General features: G+C 42.8%; 1 protein-coding gene across 11 annotated transcripts in view; it reads right to left on the bottom strand.

Moving 5' to 3' along the window:
* MAP4K4 (mitogen-activated protein kinase kinase kinase kinase 4) overlaps positions 1-21696 on the bottom strand; it is a 192715-nt gene that overhangs the window by 38711 nt on the left and 132308 nt on the right. For 7 of the 11 annotated variants that reach the window (XM_077296640.1, XM_077296641.1, XM_077296644.1 and 4 more), the window contains exons 10-15: positions 19291-19466; positions 17665-17737; positions 16335-16545; positions 13143-13304; positions 2976-3062; positions 33-275 (exon numbers count right to left, since the gene is read on the bottom strand). In XM_077296640.1, the coding sequence (XP_077152755.1) occupies positions 33-275; positions 2976-3062; positions 13143-13304; positions 16335-16545; positions 17665-17737; positions 19291-19466 (952 nt within the window). The remainder of the gene's footprint in view (positions 1-32; positions 276-2975; positions 3063-13142; positions 13305-16334; positions 16546-17664; positions 17738-19290; positions 19467-21696) is intronic. The other 4 variants (XM_077296642.1, XM_077296648.1, XM_077296650.1 and 1 more) reach the window with 1 other exon arrangement.

The raw sequence follows: 21696 nt of genomic DNA, 5'->3' as shown, positions 1-21696 counted from the left end.
TCTCAATTCTAAATATTAGACAAGGGTTGTACCTCTCGCACACGCTCGGCCTGATCATAGTGGGGTTTAGGTTCCGGTGTATGATAACTTTGCTTGCTTCTTTCTTGCGGTTGCACTTGGGGTTGCTGAGGTTGCGGCTGCTGCGGTGGTTGTTGCGGCTGAGGTTGCTGCCTGTGATCATGTTGTAAAGACATAAGATACGCTTGTTCTTGCTGAAGCTGACGTTGTAGTCTTTCTGCCTGCCGGTGTTCTTCCATTTCACGCCATCGGTATTCCTAAAATGAAGAGTAAACATTTATGAAATACTGCAACATACTAACTACTATGAGTATATCTGCACCATAAAGTATATAAATTACTGTTGAATATAGGGTCTGTGCCCACCAAACAAGGTTACAAGGAGCCTGTCAGCAGTCTGGTGCCAGGAAGTGTAGCAGAAGGGCCAAAACTATTGACAGACAAACTTTAAGGAATTCTCACTTCACTAAGAACTAACACAAACAGTCTTCGATACATTCAAGAACTTTCACATTATCAGAGCCAAGCCACATATAATCAGGGTGTTGGATGTGGCAATCATGGGAGTTCCAGCAGTTATGGAGAGAAGAGGCAAGCTACCGTTTATTTTTCTTACAAAAATGTTGGGGCCATGAATTTTTGGCACTTGCTAATCTCAGTATTACAGGTTCTCCTCCTGCACTGGTTAAAGACTGCAGAGCTCTCATGTTCTCAATATGGCTGCTGATGGAGGAGCATGCCACCAGTCCTGTCCACCAGCATCCCCCAACTGAAACACACTGCACATGGAGAAGCTGCTCTTAATTGGAAGAGGCTGATGGACAGCATTGGTCACATTGCTCCTACATTAGGCGCTATTATGAAAGACAGAGCTGTGCCGTCTATGGGAACGGCAGCACTAAAGTTCAGGAGTACTTTACTTGTACCATTTATATACCAGTAAATGCCACAGAATAATGTCCCAATAATGGACAGTTTTCGTTTTTTACGACTCTTCTTCCAAGAGCTTACGAGGGATTGTATTTTTGCAGGACGAGTTGTGCTTTTGAATGACTTCATTCATTCTAAAACATACTGGAAAATGGGAAGAAATTGAAAGTTTACCGAAAATGCGAAAAATACGAAATTCTGAAATTCTTTGGGAATGTTTTTTATGGCATAGTGTGGTAAAAATGACCTGGCAATGATTCTTCACATCACATCAGTACAAATATGGTGATACCCAATTTATCCCAATTTTTTATTATTTTAGTGTTTAAAAAAAATAAAATCAGAAATGAAAATATATATACATTTTGCATCGCCATTTCCCAAGACCTGCATAGATTTCACTTTTTGATCGAAAGAGCGAAGCAAGGGCTTATAATGTTTTGCGAGGCAAGGCATCGTTTTTACCTATACCATTTTGGGATAGATATGACATATTGATTGCTTCTCACAGCCTTGTTTGGAGGATCGCAGTGTCTCAAAAAATTTAATTTTGGCATTTTCTCCTTTGGGGACTCAAACCTGCAATAGACTAATCACTTGTACTATACACAACAATACCACGGTACTGTTGCATAGAATCATGGTCTCCTTTGAGGCCCAGCCACAGGCTGGGTTTTAAAGGAGCTCAGTAATGACAGGTGGAGGTCTACAACAGATCTGGATGTTGTAGCAACTCATCAGCGCCCGTGATTGTGTCACGGGAGTGCCAATGGAAGCATACAATGACGCACCCCCATGCTGGCGAGTTTGACAACGGCATTTAACAGGCTAACAGTTGTGGGCGTAGCGCTGTTCCATCTACGGAAGATAGAGGCAGGTCCTTGCTGTAACACACAGACATTACCTGCTGGGTAAAGTTAAAGCTCACACCGTTAAAGGGAATATGTCAGTAGAATCTACCCTTCTGACCATTTGTACAAGCATGAAAGTCACAGGAAGTTGGATAAAATGATACCTTGATGTATGTCATGTCTTATTCCGGAGAAATCCATGACTTTCTTATATGCAAATTAACCATTAAGGTCTATGGGCAGGACACAGATCTCTGCAAAAATCTGCATTAGCAGTATAATGAAATGATTGACACTTTGCTCTTATAATCACACTCTGCTCTGCATGAGATCAGAACACAGTGCAACAGAAGTGAAGCTTGCCTCATGGCAAACGTGTGCACCTACAGAGACCCTTTCAGAGTGGAGCCTTATTATAGGCACAATACTGCAGCAATGCTGAACTTTGTTATACATGTGCAGGTGTCCTCGCTCAGTGCTTCAGCTTCCACGTCACAGGCAGCCAATGTGGGGAAAGGGCAGTACAGCAGAGCTGACAGCAATATAGAGGGGCAGCTGCAAATGTGTTTGTAATACGACTTCTGCTGTACTGTCTTAGCTCTGTTGTACTTGGTTAGCTCTGATCACACTGCAATGTTGGGACATCACTTCACTCAATTTTCAATTACTTGCATGCCCATGGGAGAGCTGATCCTACTGACAGATTACCTTTACGATAAAGTAGCCAACCTCATTTTATATAACTTTAAGCCAAATTTTATAAAATGTCTTGCATCAGCAACGACTTCTCGCTATATCAGTGTGAATACACAAAGGGTTTACTTTGTGGCATCTAGCTGATGATTTCCTACCCAAGCAATTCAACCCTTATAGGGAGAAATTGTTCCCTCCATATCAAAATGACTGCACTTACATTTTTTTAAGGTGGAACCTTCTACTTTCGTGCTTCTGGTAGTGTGTTATGATATCACATTTATTTGGGATTTCCATGTGTTCCTTTATACCCACTAGGAGTATTGCCTCCTAAGAGAACTTCATGTAGCTGTGCCTGTCAATCAAGGGTGCAGACACTTCCCACAACCAGCTAATTGTTTGCACAGCTTGTGCAGCTGCCCAGACAAAGCTGACCCCACAACCTGCTACAACTAGGGCATCAGATCACCAGTAAACTCTCACCAGTAACATGGCCTGCTCTTGAAGCAGCTGCTGTTGAAGGATCTCCAAGTGCCTCTGCTCCTCCTCCAGCTGTCGTCTGATATACTCCTGTCACACAAACATTTTGGAGGGTTCAGGTTGTTAACCTGAGCAGTGTGTAAAACGCACATGTACTGATGGCATTGCCACATGCCAACGACTACAATTTAAAAGACACGCGGCACATGGAAAAACAAGTTAGAATGAAAATGTTCACACTGAAAACAATGGAGACTTTGGGGTGTATTGCGAGATGAGAAAATGCTCACATTCTTTGGTGGCCATTTAATTAACTGTAACTTAATAATTACAAGACTTGTACATAATTATATCCACTTTATGTTACATTTATATAGCACATTCCTTTAATCCAGCATTCAACACCGAACTGCTAAATATCTAGGAACACAGTATTATGACACAGAACAGCAATATGCTACCATTCTTTATGTTCGCATTTTACTTGCTGGTTTCTCTTGCAAAGAAGTTGGAAGTTGTACACATATTTCTACAGTAGTCTGACAACAGACAGTCTCCATAGAGATTTATACCGTGTGGGATCAGACCATATATCAACTAAGAAATCTCATTGATGCTAGATCACAGGAACTCACTGCACAACACCAATAAGAGAACACTTTTTGTCACACTTTTTTCTGTGCAGATATGTCACAAAACCTGAAGGGTTTTCCGGATTCCAGCAGTGAATGAGAGTCCTGAAGTCTTATAGACGCGCTGATTATTTGTGACTTGTGGATATAAATCTGCAGAATGTCAATTCTTTCAGCATTTTTGCTGCAGATTTCACCCATACTAATGAGAGGGAAAAAATCTGCACCATAAACGAATGTCAAAAACACGTAAAAAAGCAAGTTTATCCTGCCAAGAGATGCAGAAATGGTGCAAAAATTTCTGCACCAAATACTTAACGTGTGGCGGTGTCAGGTGTGTAGGATGCTCTCAAAACAAATCATGTAGATCAAACTATTAAGTCTTTAAACAGCTATCAAATTTATGGCTACTTTTCTAGCAGAGGGCGCTATATAGTGAAAAAAGCCCATATACACTTTTAAGGTCCTGCAGCTCCATCAACTGTAGTGCAACAACGAAAAATGAGCTACAGGGGTAGCAATCATTACACGGTCAGCCAGCATGCTACTCTGCAGACAGCAGTTCTAATGCATGTACTATTATTTGTTTACTTTTTGATACTTTATACAGGAGGGGTGGCGCTCAGTTTTTGGGCTGTGCATTTGGTCTGTATAGCTTTTCCACAGGCAGGTGCAAAACATTCGGATCGGGTCCTGCTTTGCTCCCATCTGCTGACACAGAGGTGACATACTAGAGACGGGACCGTCCTGACTGGGTATACCTTGTCATGGTGAGATGGCTTTTATGCAATTTTTAAATCAAAGTGTGAACTAAATATCCTATATTGTTTACATGTACTACTACTATTTACTTACTGCAGGGAGTTTGTTCGCTTTGATTTAATCCTAGGTTATGCATGTACTATTATAGGACTGCAGGTGAACGACATTAATAGCATAGTATTTGTCTGTACATTAGAGCAGTAGTGCACTGGCTGAAGATCTATTAATCACTACATTTATAACTTTACAAAGCCCCCACCACATAATTCGTAACCATTTGGACTGGCTAGGTTTACTGGATAAGCGGTCCACAAGACAGATCATCATAATGCAGCTTTCTGACATTTGTATGAATGAACCAGTGCACGAGGCACAGAGAATGCAATCACAAATTGACCAGATGAAACTGTAAAATGTTAGGCATAAAGAAAGACAATAGTCAGATATACAGTATAATGTTAGAATGCCAGGTCTACAGTTCGGCAAGATGCAGAAATAAGAGGAGTTGCTGAAACATTGCAGACAAAGAAAAACCCTCTCCTCCCAGCTCCATCCATCTTGTAGACAGGCTGGTATCAGCCACAACCATTACATCACTTCTGAAACCGGAAGTTCGGGGGAGGAGGGGCGACAGTCTCAGCAATGCTCAGGGTTTATACCTGGAACAGGAGAGTTTTACACATCCATTGCATTTAGTTACAGGCCAACCATGTCCATATTAAGGTGGGTTTGTGAAGAAAAATAATAATAAAAAATAAATACAAAAATTAGAACTGCTGAGAAAATGTCTGCTTTCCATTAGCTGGTGAAGAAAAATGAGGGGGACCCCATGCCATTTTTTTATTTTATTTTTAAGCTAAATACATGTACATTAAACTACACGCGCACTGCACTAATTATATATGTCATGGACATCTTTCCATCTATCTATTCTGACGGTTCACGCTCTGAATTTACTGTACTTGGCTGATGAAATGTCAGGTTTCCTATGAGATGGGTGAGTAAAAACAGGACAGTGCACGCATGGTTTGTGGGCCATGTTTTTGTTTTGTTTTTTGCGCACCCATTACCATGAATTGGAGAGTCTCCCCGATAAATGCAGCCACTTGCAGGATGCAGAGATTTTTTTCTCAGTCCGACCCGAGAAGAAAAAAAAATGCAGTTGAACACAATTATTCAATAACATTGATCACCGTGCAATCCAATTTTTTTTTTATCGGATTGCCCTTGTCCGTTTTAAACACAGATGTGTATGATTAGTACCATTTTGGGATAGATGCGAAGCTCTGATTGCTTGTTACAGCAACTTTTTTGTGGAACTGTGGTGACCAAAAAAATGTAATTTTGGCGTTCTTTAATTTTTCCCGTTTACATTTACATTCCGTTTACAATCGGGTTAACTGTTTTTATATTTTGATAGATCGGGCATTTGTGAAAGCGGCGATACCACATGTGTATTTTTTTAATACCTTTATTCTCAATGGGGGAAAAAAAAAGGTGATTTGAACTTTTACTTTTTCCATTTTTTATTTTTTACGGTTTTTGATAGCCTCCTTAGGGGACTTGATACATATAGCAGAAATCATAATCTCTTTTGAAGCTCTGCTTCAGGCAGGGTTTCATAGGACCTACGTAATGACAAGCACAGGTGTCATCAGCTGACCCCGGCTGTCATGACAACCCATTGGCGACCCATGATCATGTCACGGGTGTGCCAATGGGTAGAGTCAATAACACACATGCACATTGGTACGTGTTAAATGCCACTGTCAGAGATTGACAGCGACATTTAACAAGTTAAAAATCAGGGGCAGGTCCCAGCTGTAATACACAGCCACCACCTGCAGGGGGTGGTGGGCTCGCTGTGGGAGCCCGCTCTATGCACCCGCATCGTGAAGGGGTTAATGCAACTTGCAACACCATAGTGTTGTCACTCTCACAGGACCCTGAACGGCATGTCAGTCTAGCTATATAGGGGGAGTTTATCACTACACAACTAGGCAAATTTAGAATTAAATGGGTTTTCCTGTCACAACAGATTGATGATCTACAATGGGGTTCCGACACCTGGCGCCCCAAATCAGACGTTCTTTGTGCTAAAGTCCACCACATGTGAACACATTGAAAGAAGTTGAAAAGCACAGCTCTACTCAATGTGTAAGGGTACTGTCACACAGTACCATTTTGATCGCTACGACGGTACGATTCGTGACGTTCTAGCGATATCGTTACGATATCGCAGTGTCTGACACGCAGCAGCGATCAGGGATCCTGCTGAGAATCGTACGTCGTAGCAGATCGTGTGGAACTTTCTTTCGTCGCTTGATCACCCGCTGACATCGCTGGATCGTTGTGTGTGACAGCGATCCAGCGATGTGTTCGCTTGTAACCAGGGTAAACATCGGGTAACTAAGCGCAGGGCCGCGCTTAGTAACCCGATGTTTACCCTGGTTACCAGCGTTAACGTAAAAAAAACAAACAGTACATACTTACATTCCGGTGTCTGTCCTCCAGCGTCTCAGCTTCTCTCCACTGTGTGAGCGTCTGCCAGCCGGAAAGCGAGCACAGCGGTGACGTCTGACGTCACCGCTGTGCTTGCCGGCTATGGCGCTTACACAGTGGAGAGAAGGAGAACGCCGGGGACAGACACCGGAATGTAAGTATGTACTGTTTGTTTTTTTTACGTTTACGCTGGTAACCACGGTAAACATCGGGTTACTAAGCGCGGCCCTGCGCTTAGTTACCCGATGTTTACCCTGGTTACCGGGGACTTCGGCATCGCTCCAGCGCCGTGATTGCAACGTGTGACCGCAGTCTACGACGCTGGAGCGATAATCATACGATCGCTGCGACGTCACGGATCGTGCCGTCGTAGCGATCAAAATGGTACTGTGTGACAGTACCCTAAGAGCAGCCGCCAGGAACCTCAGAACAGCTTCTATTCTGTAAACACTCCAAAGCGTTTACATCTGGAAGCCGCAAATAAAAGTGGCAGTGCAGTGTCAGACCCCAATCAACCCAAAACTGATGGCCTGTCCTAAAGAGGAGTCCGCACTACAGTGTGCTTGGACAACCCATTTGAGCATTCTGGGAAAGAGCGTTTTTTTTTTCTCTCAAGGAGATCAACTGGGTTTGTAAACACTGCACTCCTGATGATATGTGTACACTGTGTTCCAAATTATTATGCACAAAGAGTTTAGGAGTGATAAGGTTAGAATTTTTTTGTTTGGCATTTAAACTCATTGATGGTGATGTGTGTCAGGGCTCTTTATATCACTGAAAGCAAGTGCAGATACCTGTGCAAATTAGTTTGGCAGGTGTATCCAAATAAAGGCAAGACTACTTAAGAAGGCTGTTCCACATTATTAACCCCTTCATGACCTTGGGATTTTTCATTTTTCCATGTTCGTTTTTCACTCCCCTCCTTCCCAGAGCCATAACTTTTTTATTTTTCCCTCAATTTGGCCATGTGAGGGCTTATTTGCGGAACGAGTTGTACTTTTGAACGACATCATTAGTTTTACCATGTCGTGTACTAGAAAACGGGAAAAAAATTCCAAGTGCGGTGAAATTGCAAAATAAGTGCAATCCCACGCTTGTTTTTTGCTTGGCTTTTTTGGTAGGTTCACTAAATGCTAAAACTGACCTGCGATTATGATTCTCCAGGTCACTACGAGTTCATAGACACCTAACATGACTAGGTTATGTTTTACCTAAGTGGTGAAAAAAAAAGAAATTGAGCCATTTTCCGATACTCGTAGCGTCTCCATTTTTCATGATCTGGGGTCGGTTGAGGGCTTTTTTTTTTGCGTGCCGAGCTGGCGTTTTTAATGATTCCAATTCGGTGCAGATATGTTCTTTTGATCGTCCGTTATTACATTTTAATGCAATGTCGCGGCGACCAAAAAACGTAATTCTGGCGTTTCGATTTTTTTTCTCGTTACGCCGTTTAGCGATCAGGTTAGTGCTTTTTTTTTTATTGATAGATCGGGCGATTCTGAACGTGGCGATACCAAATATGTGTAGGTTTGATTTTTTTTTTTATTGATTTATTTTGATTGGGGCGAAAGGGGGGTGATTTAAACTTTTATATTTTTTTTTTTATTTTTTTCACATTTTTTTAACTTTTGCCATGCTTCAATAGCCTCCATGGGAGGCTAGAAGCTGGCACAGCATGATCGCCTCTGCTACATAGCAGCGATCTGCTGTTCGCTGCTATGTAGTAGAAAATCTGGTGTGCTGTGAGCGCCGACTACAGGGTGGCGCTCACAGCTACTGGCGATCAGTAACCATAGAGGTCTCAAGGACCTCTATGGTTACAATGGAGAAGCATCGCCGACCTCCGATCATGTGACGGGGGTCGGCGATGCGCTCATATCCGGCCGCCCGGCCGGATGCGGTAGTGAAATGCCGCTGTCTGCGTTTGACAGCGGCATTTAACTAGTTAATAGCAGCGGGTGAATCACGATTTCACCCGCCGCTATTGCGGGCACATGTCAGCTGTTCAAAACAGCTGACATGTACCGGCTTTGATGCGGGCTCACCGCGGAGCCCTGCATCAAAGCAGGGGAGCTGACCTCGGATGTACTATCCCGTCCGAGGTCAGTAAGGGGTTAAGCAGCCTACATTTTTTGCCAAAATGGGAAAGAAAAAGGATGTGTCGGCTGTTGAGAAGCAACAAATTGTGGAGTATTTAGGTCAAGGCATGACTACAATCAACATTGCCAAGACACTTCATCGTGATCATCGCACAATCAAGGAGTATGTAGCTGATTCCCAGCACACACGTGTGCGTGCTGATAAGGAAAAATTGAGGACTCTTTCCAACAGGCAATTGCGTAAGGTTAAAAGAGCAGCTGCAAAAATGCCTCGTCATAGCAGCAGACAAGTTTTTGAAGCTGCTGGTGCCTCCAACGTCCCCAGAACAACAAGATGCAGGGTCCTTCAGAGGCTTGCAGCTGTGCGTAAGCCATCCTGTCGACCACCTCTATCCACTGCACACAAGCAGAAACGGCTCCAGTGGGCCAAACGATACATGAAGACTGACTTCCAAACTGTTTTGTTCACCGATGAGTGCCGTGCAACGCTCGATGGTCCAGATGGATGGAGTGGAGGATGGCTGGTTGATGGACACCCCATGAAAACACGGCTAAGGCGCCAACAAGGAGGAGGTGGAGTAATGTTTTGGGCTGGAATCATGGGGAGAGAGATTGTCGGCCCCTTTATGATCCCTGAAGGGGTAAAGATGAACTCCATAATCTATGTGGAGTTTCTAAAACAACACTTCCTGCCATGGTTCAAGAGGAAGAACCGTGCTTTCCGCAGCAAGATCATTTTCATGCATGATAATGCACCGTCTCATGCTGCAAAAAAACACATCTGCATCTCTGGCTGCTATGGGCATAAAAGAGGACAAACTTATGGTGTGGCCACCATCTTCCCCTGACCTCAACCCCATTGAGAACCTCTGGAGCATCATCAAAAGGACTGTCTATGATGGCGGGAGGCAGTTCACATCTAAGCAACAGCTCTGGGAGGGTATTCTGTCCACATGCAAAACAACTGAGGCAGAAACCATCCAAAAACTGACAAATTCAATGGACGAGAGAGTTCAGAAGCTTCTTTCCAACAAGGGGTCCTATGTGCAAATGTAACATCACCTAGAATAAAGTTTTCACTTGAAAACTGTTTGATTTCATTTTGTAATAAGCTGATAATGCTTATAACTTCACAATTGACCATTTTTTTGTTCAAAATAAAACAAAAAAAGGTTGAAAACTCTGCTGTGCATAATAATTTGGAACATGCATTTTGAGTGTTTATTTTTTTTTTATAAAGATACTGTTTTCATAGGCAGTTTGTTCCAAAACATTGCAATTATACTGGAATAGTAGATGACTGGAAAATAACAATGACTGCAATTCAGATACCGTATATACTCGAGTATAAGCCGAGATTTTCAGCCCAAATTTTTGGGCTGAAAGTGCCCCTTCGGCTTATACTCGAGTCACGGTCGGCGGGTGAGGGGGAGAGGGCGCTGAGGCATACTTACCTGCTTCCGGGGCTCCTGGCGCTCCCCCTGCCCGTCCCACGGTCTCCGGGTGCCGCAGCTCTTCCCCTGTTCAGCGGTCACATGGGACCGCTCATTAGAGAAATGAATAGGCTGCTCCACCTCCCATAGGGGCGGAGCCGCATAATTCATTTCTCTAATCAGCGGTGCCGGTGACCGCTGACAGAGGAAGAGGCTGCGGCATCGAAGACCAGCTGTCCGGGGGAAGGAGCGGGACGCCGGGAGCAGGTAAGTATTACATATTCACCTGTCCTCGTTCCACCCGCCGGGCGCCGCTCAGTCTTCGCGTCCTCTTGTTCTGACTGTTTAGGTCAGAGGGCGCGATGACGCATATAGTGTGCGCGCCGCCCTCTGCCTGATCAGTCAGTGCGGAGAGACGCCGGGACCGGACGCTGAGGAGCTGCAAGCAAGAGAGGTGAGTATGTGTTTTGTTTTTTTTATTGCAGCAGCAGCAGCAGCAATGGCACAGATTTATGTGGAGTATCTTTGGGGCAACGGTGCAGAGCACTATATATAAGGCACAGATTTATGTGGAGCATCTATGGGGCCATAATCAAAGGTCAAAGGTGCAGAGCATTATATATGGCACAGCTATCTATGGGGCCATAATCAAAGGTGCAGAGCATTATATATGGCACAGCTATCTATAAGGCCATAATCAAAGGTGCAGAGCATTGTATATGGCACAGCTTTCTATGGAGCATCTATGGGGCCATAATGAACTGTGCAGAGCATTATATATGGCACAGCTTTATGTGGAGCATCTATGGGGCCATAATGAACGGTGCAGAGCATTATATGTGGCACAGCTTTATGTCGAGCATCTATGGGGCCATAATGAACTGTGCAGAGCATTATATATGGCACAGCTTTATGTGGAGCATCTATGGGGCCATAATGAACGGTGCAGAGCATTATATGTGGCACAGCTTTATGTCGAGCATCTATGGGGCCATAATGAACGGTGCAGAGCATTATATGTGGCACAGCTTTATGTCGAGCATCTATGGGGCCATAATGAACGGTGCAGAGCATTATATGTGGCACAGCTTTATGTCGAGCATCTATGGGGCCATAATGAACGGTATGGAGCATCTATTTTTAATTTTTGAAATTGACTGGTAGCTGCTGCATTTTCCACCCTAGGCTTATACTCGAGTCAATAAGTTTTCCCAGTTTTTTGTGGCAAAATTAGGGGGGTCGGCTTATACTCGGGTCGGCTTATACTCGAGTATATACGGTAGGTAATTTAGAGAAAATATGAGGAAATATTATTTGCATAATAATTTGGAACACAGTGTATATGTAGTATTAGGGCAATGGTGTATGCATTCTGCTTCTCTACATGAGCTATTGGTAAGGACGTGTACATACCTGCATTGGAGGACCCAATCAAACATTGTCAAGTAATGGATCAATTTCCTCATTCTATGACAAACAGAAGTGAAGAGCGAGCATGTGAGCTGATGGTAAAGCTCCATTTACACTGCAAAATAATCATGAAGGAGCAATGTTAAAAATGCTCATTTCACGATTATCTTGCTGTGTAAACAGGTACGCAATCGCTCCTTCATTATGTGAAATGATTTCTTGGCAGTACCCCCCACCAGAAAAAATTGTTCTAGGCGGTGCAATGTCGTGTGAAAATAGGGCTCACACTGTCAAGAACTATGGCTGCCTATGTGCACTGAGCAATCTAGGGTAGATCACTGTGTGTATCGTTTGCTTTGGTCTGCCTGTGCACACAGACATTTAGACGACCACCGATCAGTAAAAGTTTACCGAACAGCGGTTGTGTCCTGCCGCTGGGCAGTCCATGCAAACAGATCCCAAGACTGTACTGATCACAAAAAGGTTTTAGAGAATTTATACTAGCAGATATTCCACCCAAATGAGAATCATTCATCTAAAAAATGAGTCAATCGTTTAAGGGCCATTTTAAAGGAGCAAATGTAAATTATATGAGTACTAATTCTGTGTAATAGGATCGTGGGGAAATGTGCCACCAAAATTCATTCTGTTAAGGCCCGCATAAACATTGGGATCAGCTAATGAACAAGTGTTTGCTTGTACGTTGGCATATTGCTTCTTTATGGTTCATGTGTACAACTATTACAAGAGGGAAATACAGGAGAAAGAAAACATGGATACCTCCTTAGAGACATAAGATGGAAAAGAAATGCAGTGTATCACCCAAGTTATTCAAGTGTATTATAAGTCAGAAAAGAAGGTTGATGGATTTTTGCTTGCTGCCCATTTGTCTCAGAGCGAACTCTAGGTTTAGTTATCTTGTAAATCAAGTGCTGGGAGGATAGACCCAATATTTGTGAAGGGAAACTTTTCTTGTGTAGACTTGCCACTTTCCCACCATGTACAGTTCATAAAGTGTCTTTTTCCTTGAAAGGACAGCAAAATATGAAGAATAAAGCTTAGAAAAGGCAGCACATGACAAAGAGCTGCCAACATTAATCACAGACATGGTGGTTTTCAGAGATTCTCAATACTTGATATATGTTTGAGCTGAAATAGTGATCTTGTAGTTGAGGAAATGTTAACACATTGTGATCCAATTTATCACAGCCAACAGCCTCCCCCTAATCAGAACTGGCTGATAACAGGAAAGAACAGATTACATGTAACTGGAAAGCAAATGTAAAGATCATGGAATCAACTTAAAATATTGTATCTTTACTCATTAAGATGTACCTGTTCTCTCTCCACCCGTCTTTTCTCTTCTTCAGCTCTTCTACGTTCCTCCTCTTCTTTACGTCTTCGTTCCAGCTCCTCCATTCTTTTTTTCTCTTCCTGCTCTCTTCTTCTTTGCTCTCTTTCTTGCTGCCGTCGGGCTTCACGTTCTCTTCTCTGTTGCTAATCAGAAGAGTTTAAAAGAAAAACGGTTAAACAAGTGGCCAGGCATCAGCTAGCATATACGATACATTCACATCATATTCCGCCACGTAGAAGGACCCAGCTGCACAGCATAGTACATTTATGACTTTATTTACTTCAATGTGAGACTACATTTATAAAACCAAGAAATTCAGAGAAATCGTACCGTTATACTATTGTCTCTATGCCACCTGAAACGAGTCCGAGGCAATTTGTCAAGTATTTGATCAGCATGTGAGCCATTTCGCCTCAATATCCCATATTGTGAATCACTGTCAGACTACCTTGCAAGCCCGGAATCTGACTGTACAACTGTGCAAACTCCGAATGAAGCTCTGTTCTCATCTATACTTTTACTTGTGATTCGGTACAGGCACAGAATAACGAAAATAATAGCAGTGCCAGCACATGGCCAACATCAGTGACCTCTGATCAACTCCACTGACTGTATTCGGATCTATTGGGCTTTAGCTAGGACGTCAGCCATTTTCTCAGGACAGATCAGTACAGCATGCTGCTTTATTCTGTCTGGCAAACGTGATGGAATCTGGAGCCTCCAAAGTGGATTTGTACCTTATCTAGGCATTCCTGGCAAACTTTAGCATAGGTTACCATTAGAAATGCTTTATGCCTTCAAGTGGACACATTTTTTATTTATTTTCTTTATACAAGTCAGTCAAAAATTACTAGATACATTTATACAGCTCTATGGTTATGCAGGGAATAGGAAAATGAGTAGAATTACAATGAGTGACAAGCACAATGTTGCAATGAAGGAAATCAGTGGTAAAAGCCAAAATCAGAGCAGGAATGCTGCAAAAAAACTAATATTACCAGTTAAGTACCAATGCAATAGCAATAACTAAAATACAGTGCTGGGACGCTACTCCACAGGGAACCCGACAGCTGATCCATGCTACCCGATCCACAAGCAGCATTTATCAGGCACTGGCGGTATGATTTCAGCCATGTATGTGTATCTAAGAAACATGCTGCCATAGCCACCAGGAACTGGGCCACACAGGAGACTAGTCGGATAGGCTTGTCCCGGCGACTTCTCCTTGCCTGCTGCCCTCGATCGACCGGACACTCTCTACACCCATGCGGGAGAGACCTGTATGGCAAGATGCGCTGTCAGATTCCCTTTCACCATAAAACTACAAGACCCAATGGTAATTTCTGTTTGAGGACATACAAGATGTATCCAAAGACTAAAGGTACCTTCACACTAAACGATATCGCTAGCGATCCGTGACGTTGCAGCGTCCTGGCTAGCGATATCGTTTAGTTTGACACGCAGCAGCGATCAGGATCCTGCTGTGATATCGCTGGTCGTTGAACAAAGTTCAGAACTTTATTTGGTCGTCAGATCGCCGTGTATCGTCGTGTTTGACACCAAAAGCAACGATACCAGCGATGTTTTACACTGGTAACCAGGGTAAACATCGGGTTACTAAGCGCAGGGCCGCGCTTAGTAACCCGATGTTTACCCTGGTTACCAGTGTAAAATGTAAAAAAACAAACAGTACATACTCACCTTCGCGTCCCCCAGCGTCCGCTTCCCACACTGACTGAGCGCCGTAAATTGAAAGTGAAAGTACAGCACAGCGGTGACGTCACCGCTCTGCTGTTAGGGCCGGCGCTCAGTCAGTGCAGGAAGCGGACGCCGGGGGACGTGAATGTAAGTATGTACTGTTTGGTTTTTTTACATTTTACGCTGGTAACCAGGGTAAACATCGGGTTACTAAGCGCGGCCCTGCGCTTAGTAACCCGATGTTTACCCTGGTTACCCGGGGACCTCGGCATCGTTGGTCGCTGGAGAGCGGTCTGTGTGACAGCTCTCCAGCGATCAAACAGCGACGCTGCAGCGATCGGCATCGTTGTCGCTATCACTGCAGCATCGCTTAATGTGAAGGTACCTTAAGTAAATGACTGTGCATTGCACTTAAGGTACCTTCACACGAAGCGACGCTGCAGCGATAGCGACAACGATGCCGATCGCTGCAGCGTCGCTGTTTGATCGCTGGGGAGCTGTCACACAGACCGCTCTCCAGCGACCAACGATGCCGAGGCCCCCGGGTAACCAGGGTAAACATCGGGTTGCTAAGCGCAGGGCCGCAGTCAGTGTCAGGAAGCAGAGGCTGGGGGACGCGCAGGTGAGCATGTACTGTTTGTTTTTTTTACTTTTACGCTGGTAACCAGGGTAAACATCGGGTTACTAAGCGCGGCCCTGCGCTTGGTAACCCGATGTTTACCCTGTTTACCAGTGTAAAACATCGCTGGTATCGTTGCTTTTGCTTTCAAACACAACGATACACAGCGATCGGACGACCAAATAAAGTTCTGGACTTTATTCAGCGACCAGTGACATCACAGCAGGATCCTGATCGCTGCTGCGTGTCAAACGAAACGATATCGCTAGTGAGGACGCTGCAACGTCACGGATCGCTAGCGATGTCGTTTCGTGTGAAGGTACCTTTAGCATTTCGTCTTCCCCCATTATCACTTAAACCCATGCTGTGCTTCAACAATAGGAAAGCCTCTAGAAGAATAAGCTTAGTTTAAGGCAAGAAGAGAGGCACACAACAAGGGAACAAATTGGTGCAAGCACCTGGAAGAGGAGCCATTGTAGGCATCCCTGCTATTAGAATATGGTATGAAACACTGTGGATTGTCAGTGAGGGTGACAACTGTAATTCAGCTGTGTATCATGTCTCCGTAACACGGCATCATCTTAACTAATCGGGTGTCTGATGAAAGTCAGACTGCAGGCTTCTGCATTCTTACAGCGTGCACACCACACACTGTCAGGATTCTCCAGTGGTGCTGCTGAAAGGGACACTAGCTCTCACCAGAAACACCGGGAAATACTGAAGACTTTCATCGGAAGACAGAAGACCCCATTTAAGATATTACTCTCCATTTTAACTGGGAATATAATTAAAGCCTTGTCCAAGGTTCCATATATTTGACAGCTGTGTTACTATGAATACTCGGACGATTTTGTACCTCTTCAAGTCGCCTCCTTTGCTCTTTTTGCTGTTCTATGCGCTTCTGTCTCTCTGCCAATAGTTGTCTCTTGTACTCCTCCTGTTCTCGGAGTTGCTGCTCCTGCAGCAGCTGCTGCCTTCGTAAGGCCTCAGAACGCTCCTTGTTCTCTTGCTGCAGTCTCAGAAAATCACGTCGAAGGGTGGATTCCCCAGGCACATTAACAATGGAGCTGAAAGGATAACAGATACATTCGGACATAAGACAGTAGCTTAAAGGGTTTTCCCACCAACAAAAGTTCATTTTAATCAATAGATCTTGGAATAATAATAATTTCCACTATTGGATGTGTTTAAATAAAATGTTCCTGTGCTGAGATAATCTTATAAGATTATCTCAGCACAGGAACAGTTTGTTTAAACAAATCCAATTGTGGAAATTATTATTATTCCAAGATCTATTGATTAAATTCAACCCCTTTAACAGCATCCTCTGAATAATTTAATCAAGTGCAATTCATATCCCCACACTACTCCTGATAAGTAGGGAATTATTAATATACAAGGCAAGTGATCTTTATAGGCAAATGCTTTCTTTTCTCTCTTTGGTGATAGGGCTTTGTGAAAGAATTTATGTGCTGACAATATTTTGCATGTTGCTCCCATAAGGCAAAAGATAGGGCTAATTTCATAGGATTCCATTTACTGTTACATATGTGGTTGAGATGGTGGAATAAAATGTGCTTCCATTGAAAGTATAGATATGGTACTAGTATAAAGATTTCTGGTGCAAAATTTACAATACTATGAAATGAAGGATTTAAAAAAGCCAACCAGACATTCTGCACCTTGAATGTCAGTTACCTGACAGGTCTGTCCCAATATACAAACACACACACAGAGCCCCATCAGTCTAAGGGAGTAGGACAGGGAGATCCCAGCCGGTGTCCTGCCTTCCACTAGCCATCTGAGAAGCACAGTTCCTGGTTGGCTTTTATAGTACGCTTTTTCTGAAATGTCACAGCATTTCAGAGTGTAACAGACATGACTGCAATACCCACAAAAGCCAGAGATGGATGTTGACGCACTGGGATAACTGCCCACTGCTCTGAAGGTCATAGTGAAGACATTTAATTACTGCAATGACACAGCCGAACTATGATCCCTGCTGCCCCTGGTTTGGGCAGTATAAATCAGATGACCGGTTCCTTTAATAAAAATGGAGCTATAGTTCATGTACTAACTTCACAGTATGTTCAACCCTCAAACAACACAGGAGACTAGAAAACATCAACACAAAAATACAAAAAAGTAAATAAAAAAAAAAAAGTTATAAACTTCTCCGGAAATACCTGGGTTCTCCTTCCTGCTCAGGCACTTCCTCTTCCTCCTCTTCACTACCACTGTATTCATACTCCGTTTCATCTTTTTCGGGGGGGAAATAAAAACAGCAAAGAGAATGATTTATGCCGACCATATTAAAGACAACACATTTATGAAATTCATATTGCAATCCTTTAGATATGTTGATGCATTGCATTATTAATTCTGAAACTAATCATTCTGGGATTTGTCATCAGGATATCAAATGTTTCCTAATTGTTAAGGTTTATTTCTACTCTCAGCCGTATTCCTGAACTTGGCAAGTCTAGATGCTGTAAATTATGGGCAAGATCAACAGTTTCACAGTTTTGAAAAGCAACAACCATAAGGTCAGTTACTCCGTGAAAGTAAAGAGATAATGCCCAACAAGTCTCGCCATCATGGACCATGCTTTATATCCATATGCTGGCTTTCCATCCATGTGGAATATTGCAGCACTACTGCGTTAGGCAGTGTCTGCACACAGATTTTTGTCAGTCATCACCAACTTGCTTGTGACTTTACTGACCTATTATTCACGTCACACCGATCTTGTGCATGAGTTATGCACATATACACTAGTACTGCCAACTAGTGCTAGCTGCTGTCTGTCGTGCCACAGATCAGTGTGCTGTCCCACCATAACATAGATGACAGACAATTGTGTCTATGTTTCTAGGACAGAGTAATGTGAACAGTGCTGTGTGGCAAGTCACAGCAGGCACCCGGAAAACAACAGTCTGAGAGCATCTTTTCTTAGAACTCATTTGCTGCCGCTTTGTTGTTTCTCCTGGAAATGTAAAACCCATATTTACAAATGGGTGTTGCCATTCTGCTTGTCAAAAAACTGTGTCTCTACAAACTTACCAACCCAGGGCTGACAATGTCACACCTTTTGACAAAGCAAATGGGAACATTCAATTGTCCACTTATTCATATATTTCCAGGAGAAACAACAAAAAAGCAGCAAAACACAGAATTCTAAGAAACAATGCTCTCAAATTGTTATTTGCCACAATGCAGACTTAGCCCTCATTCAGATATTCATGTATAACAGCCAAGCACGGACCGCAGTGGAAGGGATATCCCTAGAGAAAATCATCAGCAGCAGAATGGAGAGGATCTAACCACTGACATCCCGGAAATCAGTTGTTTGCAACTTAGCGGACATAGCCGGCACTGCACAGCTCCATGCAGTGTGCCCTCAGGTATTCCAAGCCATCTCCCACCGAAGACAATAAAGGCAGAGCTGTAGCACCCGAAAAAGAGCCCTACACAGTGTCCACGGTTGTGGTACCCAATACTGATCACCTGTCCTAGGGATCAGTCTTCTGTATCGGAGTACTTACAACCTTTTAAACCAGCAAACCTGAAATAATTCACACTTTTAAACAGGTGAAGCTTAGGCAGATAATGGAAGCTTGCTGGTACTAGAATACAACAGGCATTAGCAATTTCATATTTACATTTTTGGGACCATCTGAAAGCAGATATGGTGAAGAGAAACAAAAACAATATAAAATGGACTTTGTCCAGAGTGTCAAGTCGCTCAATTACATATTCCAGGACCGGCCATGATTTATCTAAAAGTCTGGAAACTGCGGTTCACCACTAACCTTTCTCTCCTCTCTTCTTCCTGGTCCTGTCTATGTGATCCTTGAGCTGGATCCTGACTTGCCTTTCATTTGGCTGGTCTCTAATAAATGGATGCTTTAGTAACTGTTCTGTAGGGGGACGTTGCATGTAATTTTTCACAAGACAGCCTTCTATAAAACTAAAAAACTTCTTTGACCTGCAGAGAAAAGAAAAAATAAATATGTATATAATACAAAAAAATATATATTAGAGAAAAGAAACACACAGCAACAATTCTATATTTTACTTGCTTATATAGCATAGTCATCACTGTCCCATTGGGGTTCGAATCTAATTTCCCCATCAGTACTTGGAATGTGGGGGAAAACCAGGACAGAACATTTCCAACCTAGCAATATAGGACATCACTAAAAAGGTTGGCCAGTCTTCTGCTAAAAGGGAACTGAGCGAGGCCAAAAAAGTTTAGTCGGAATTTGGCTGGAAGTATGCAAATCACATATCTGTAGTCACAGGACCGCCCCCTCTCACCGGCAATACCAAAGAATCCCGACAATGTGCAGTGCAAGGATTCACAGTCTGCAGTCATGTACATTATTGCTAAAAATCTGCAGTCAGACTGGGCAGCCCATTTAAGAAAAAGCACAAGGGTTTTACAGATTTGCAATACTTGGAACAAGTATTAGGATCATATCCATAATATTCTTGCTCTGGAATCCATGACAGGTTACATGTAGATTTAGCAACAAAAACCTTGTAGTGCAAGATCCAAAACAACTCTGTACTTCAGAAATAAAACAAACTTTACCGGAGTACATCAAGAAACCTGTGACAAATCTGCAGTTGCCACTATTAAAAAGAAAAGTGAATGTGAATTTCTCTGCAGCATTTTACCAGAAGGTACGTGTCAAGACACGGAAATCAAATCTTAAACTGTTCTAAAACTTGAGGAGAGACTTCCAACCTCACAATAAAGCGAGTTGGTGGCACTAGAATGCTTGGCAGATGCTTCATTGTGGCAGGTCTGGGTCGTGCATGTAAAGGAGTAACTTAAATGCAGGGTCAAAAACATGCGCAAGTCTGAAACAGAACTGCAAAATGTAGGACAAGATTTTCTAACAAGAGGAAAAAGTAACTAAAGTGGCTGGATCAGACTCCAGGCCACAAAAAAATAATGCATTTTGGCAGGGCTTAAGAACAGCTGTTTACTTACAGCCCCAATGCAATTTACTGTGGTTTGCCAAAGTATTCACCCCCTTTGCATTTTTCTTGCTTTGCTGCCTGGCATTTTCACTACTTTGAGAGTCTGCATCAGTTCATGTGAAGAACATGGCTACAACTGTGAACATTTGGTTCTCTTTTTATTGTGAAGCAAACCAATAAATAGTACAAAATAACTGAAAACTTCAGTGTACACAACTATTCACCCCAGAAAGTCAGTACTTTGCGGAGCCTCCTTTTGTGACAATTACAGCTGCAAATCGCTTTGGATAAGTCTGTATGAGCTTTCCACATCTTGCCACTGGGATTTTTACCTATTCCTTAAGGTAAAACTGCTCCAGATCCTTCAAGTTAGATGGCTTCCTCTGGTGAACAGCAATCTTCAAGGTTGACCACAGATTCTCAATTGGATTAAAGTCTGGGCCTTGACTAGGCCACTCCAAAACACAAGTTTCCCCTTAAGACATTTGACTGTTACTTTAGCAGAATGCTTTGCAAAGGTCATTGTCTTGTTGGAAGGTGAATCTCCGTTCCAGTCTCAATCACCGACAACAAATTAGTAACAAATTAGTTAAAAAGCCAAGGGGGTGAATACTTGCGCAAGCAACTGTAAAAAAAAAAACTTGAACGGTTTCATAAAAAACTAACATTTAGCCGAATCAGTGTGTGTTAGACTACTAGCGATGTGTATATTCTTGCAATAACTAATCACACATTCCAGGGGTTTACTTACTGAACACCATTTTTTTTTTACCTTTACAAACAAAAAAAACAAAACATGAATGCTGAATACCATCAGAACAGACAAATAGAGCAATTATCAAATTATATTTGGACTTCAGTCGTTCCAAAGTGTGAAGAAATTTCAAGGGGTCTTCAATGAAGGCTTCATATTTTAGCATTGTAATTGCTCTATAAGTCCTTACCGACTTCCAAAAGGCAAATGAGGCAACTGCTGACTAGCTGATGAAAACAAAACTAAAATGATGCATACAGAATATTAAGTATGCACGCATTGGATACCAAGTGTGAAACAACAAGCACACAGCAGATCCCAACAACAAAGATGGGATGAATAAGCTCACTGAAAATATTACTTGTACATATGGTATGAAACTAATTAGGTCATTAGTAGCGTGCATTAGTAAAATGAAAATTACATGACACTTCCAGTTGTGGTTGCTGTTTGTACGGTAAATATACCAGCT

The sequence above is a fragment of the Ranitomeya variabilis genome, chromosome 3, assembly GCF_051348905.1.
Source record: "Ranitomeya variabilis isolate aRanVar5 chromosome 3, aRanVar5.hap1, whole genome shotgun sequence".
Lineage (NCBI taxonomy): Eukaryota > Metazoa > Chordata > Amphibia > Anura > Dendrobatidae > Ranitomeya > Ranitomeya variabilis.
The sequence above is the reverse complement of the archived record's forward strand: the minus strand, read 5'-3'. Positions and strand labels throughout refer to the sequence as shown.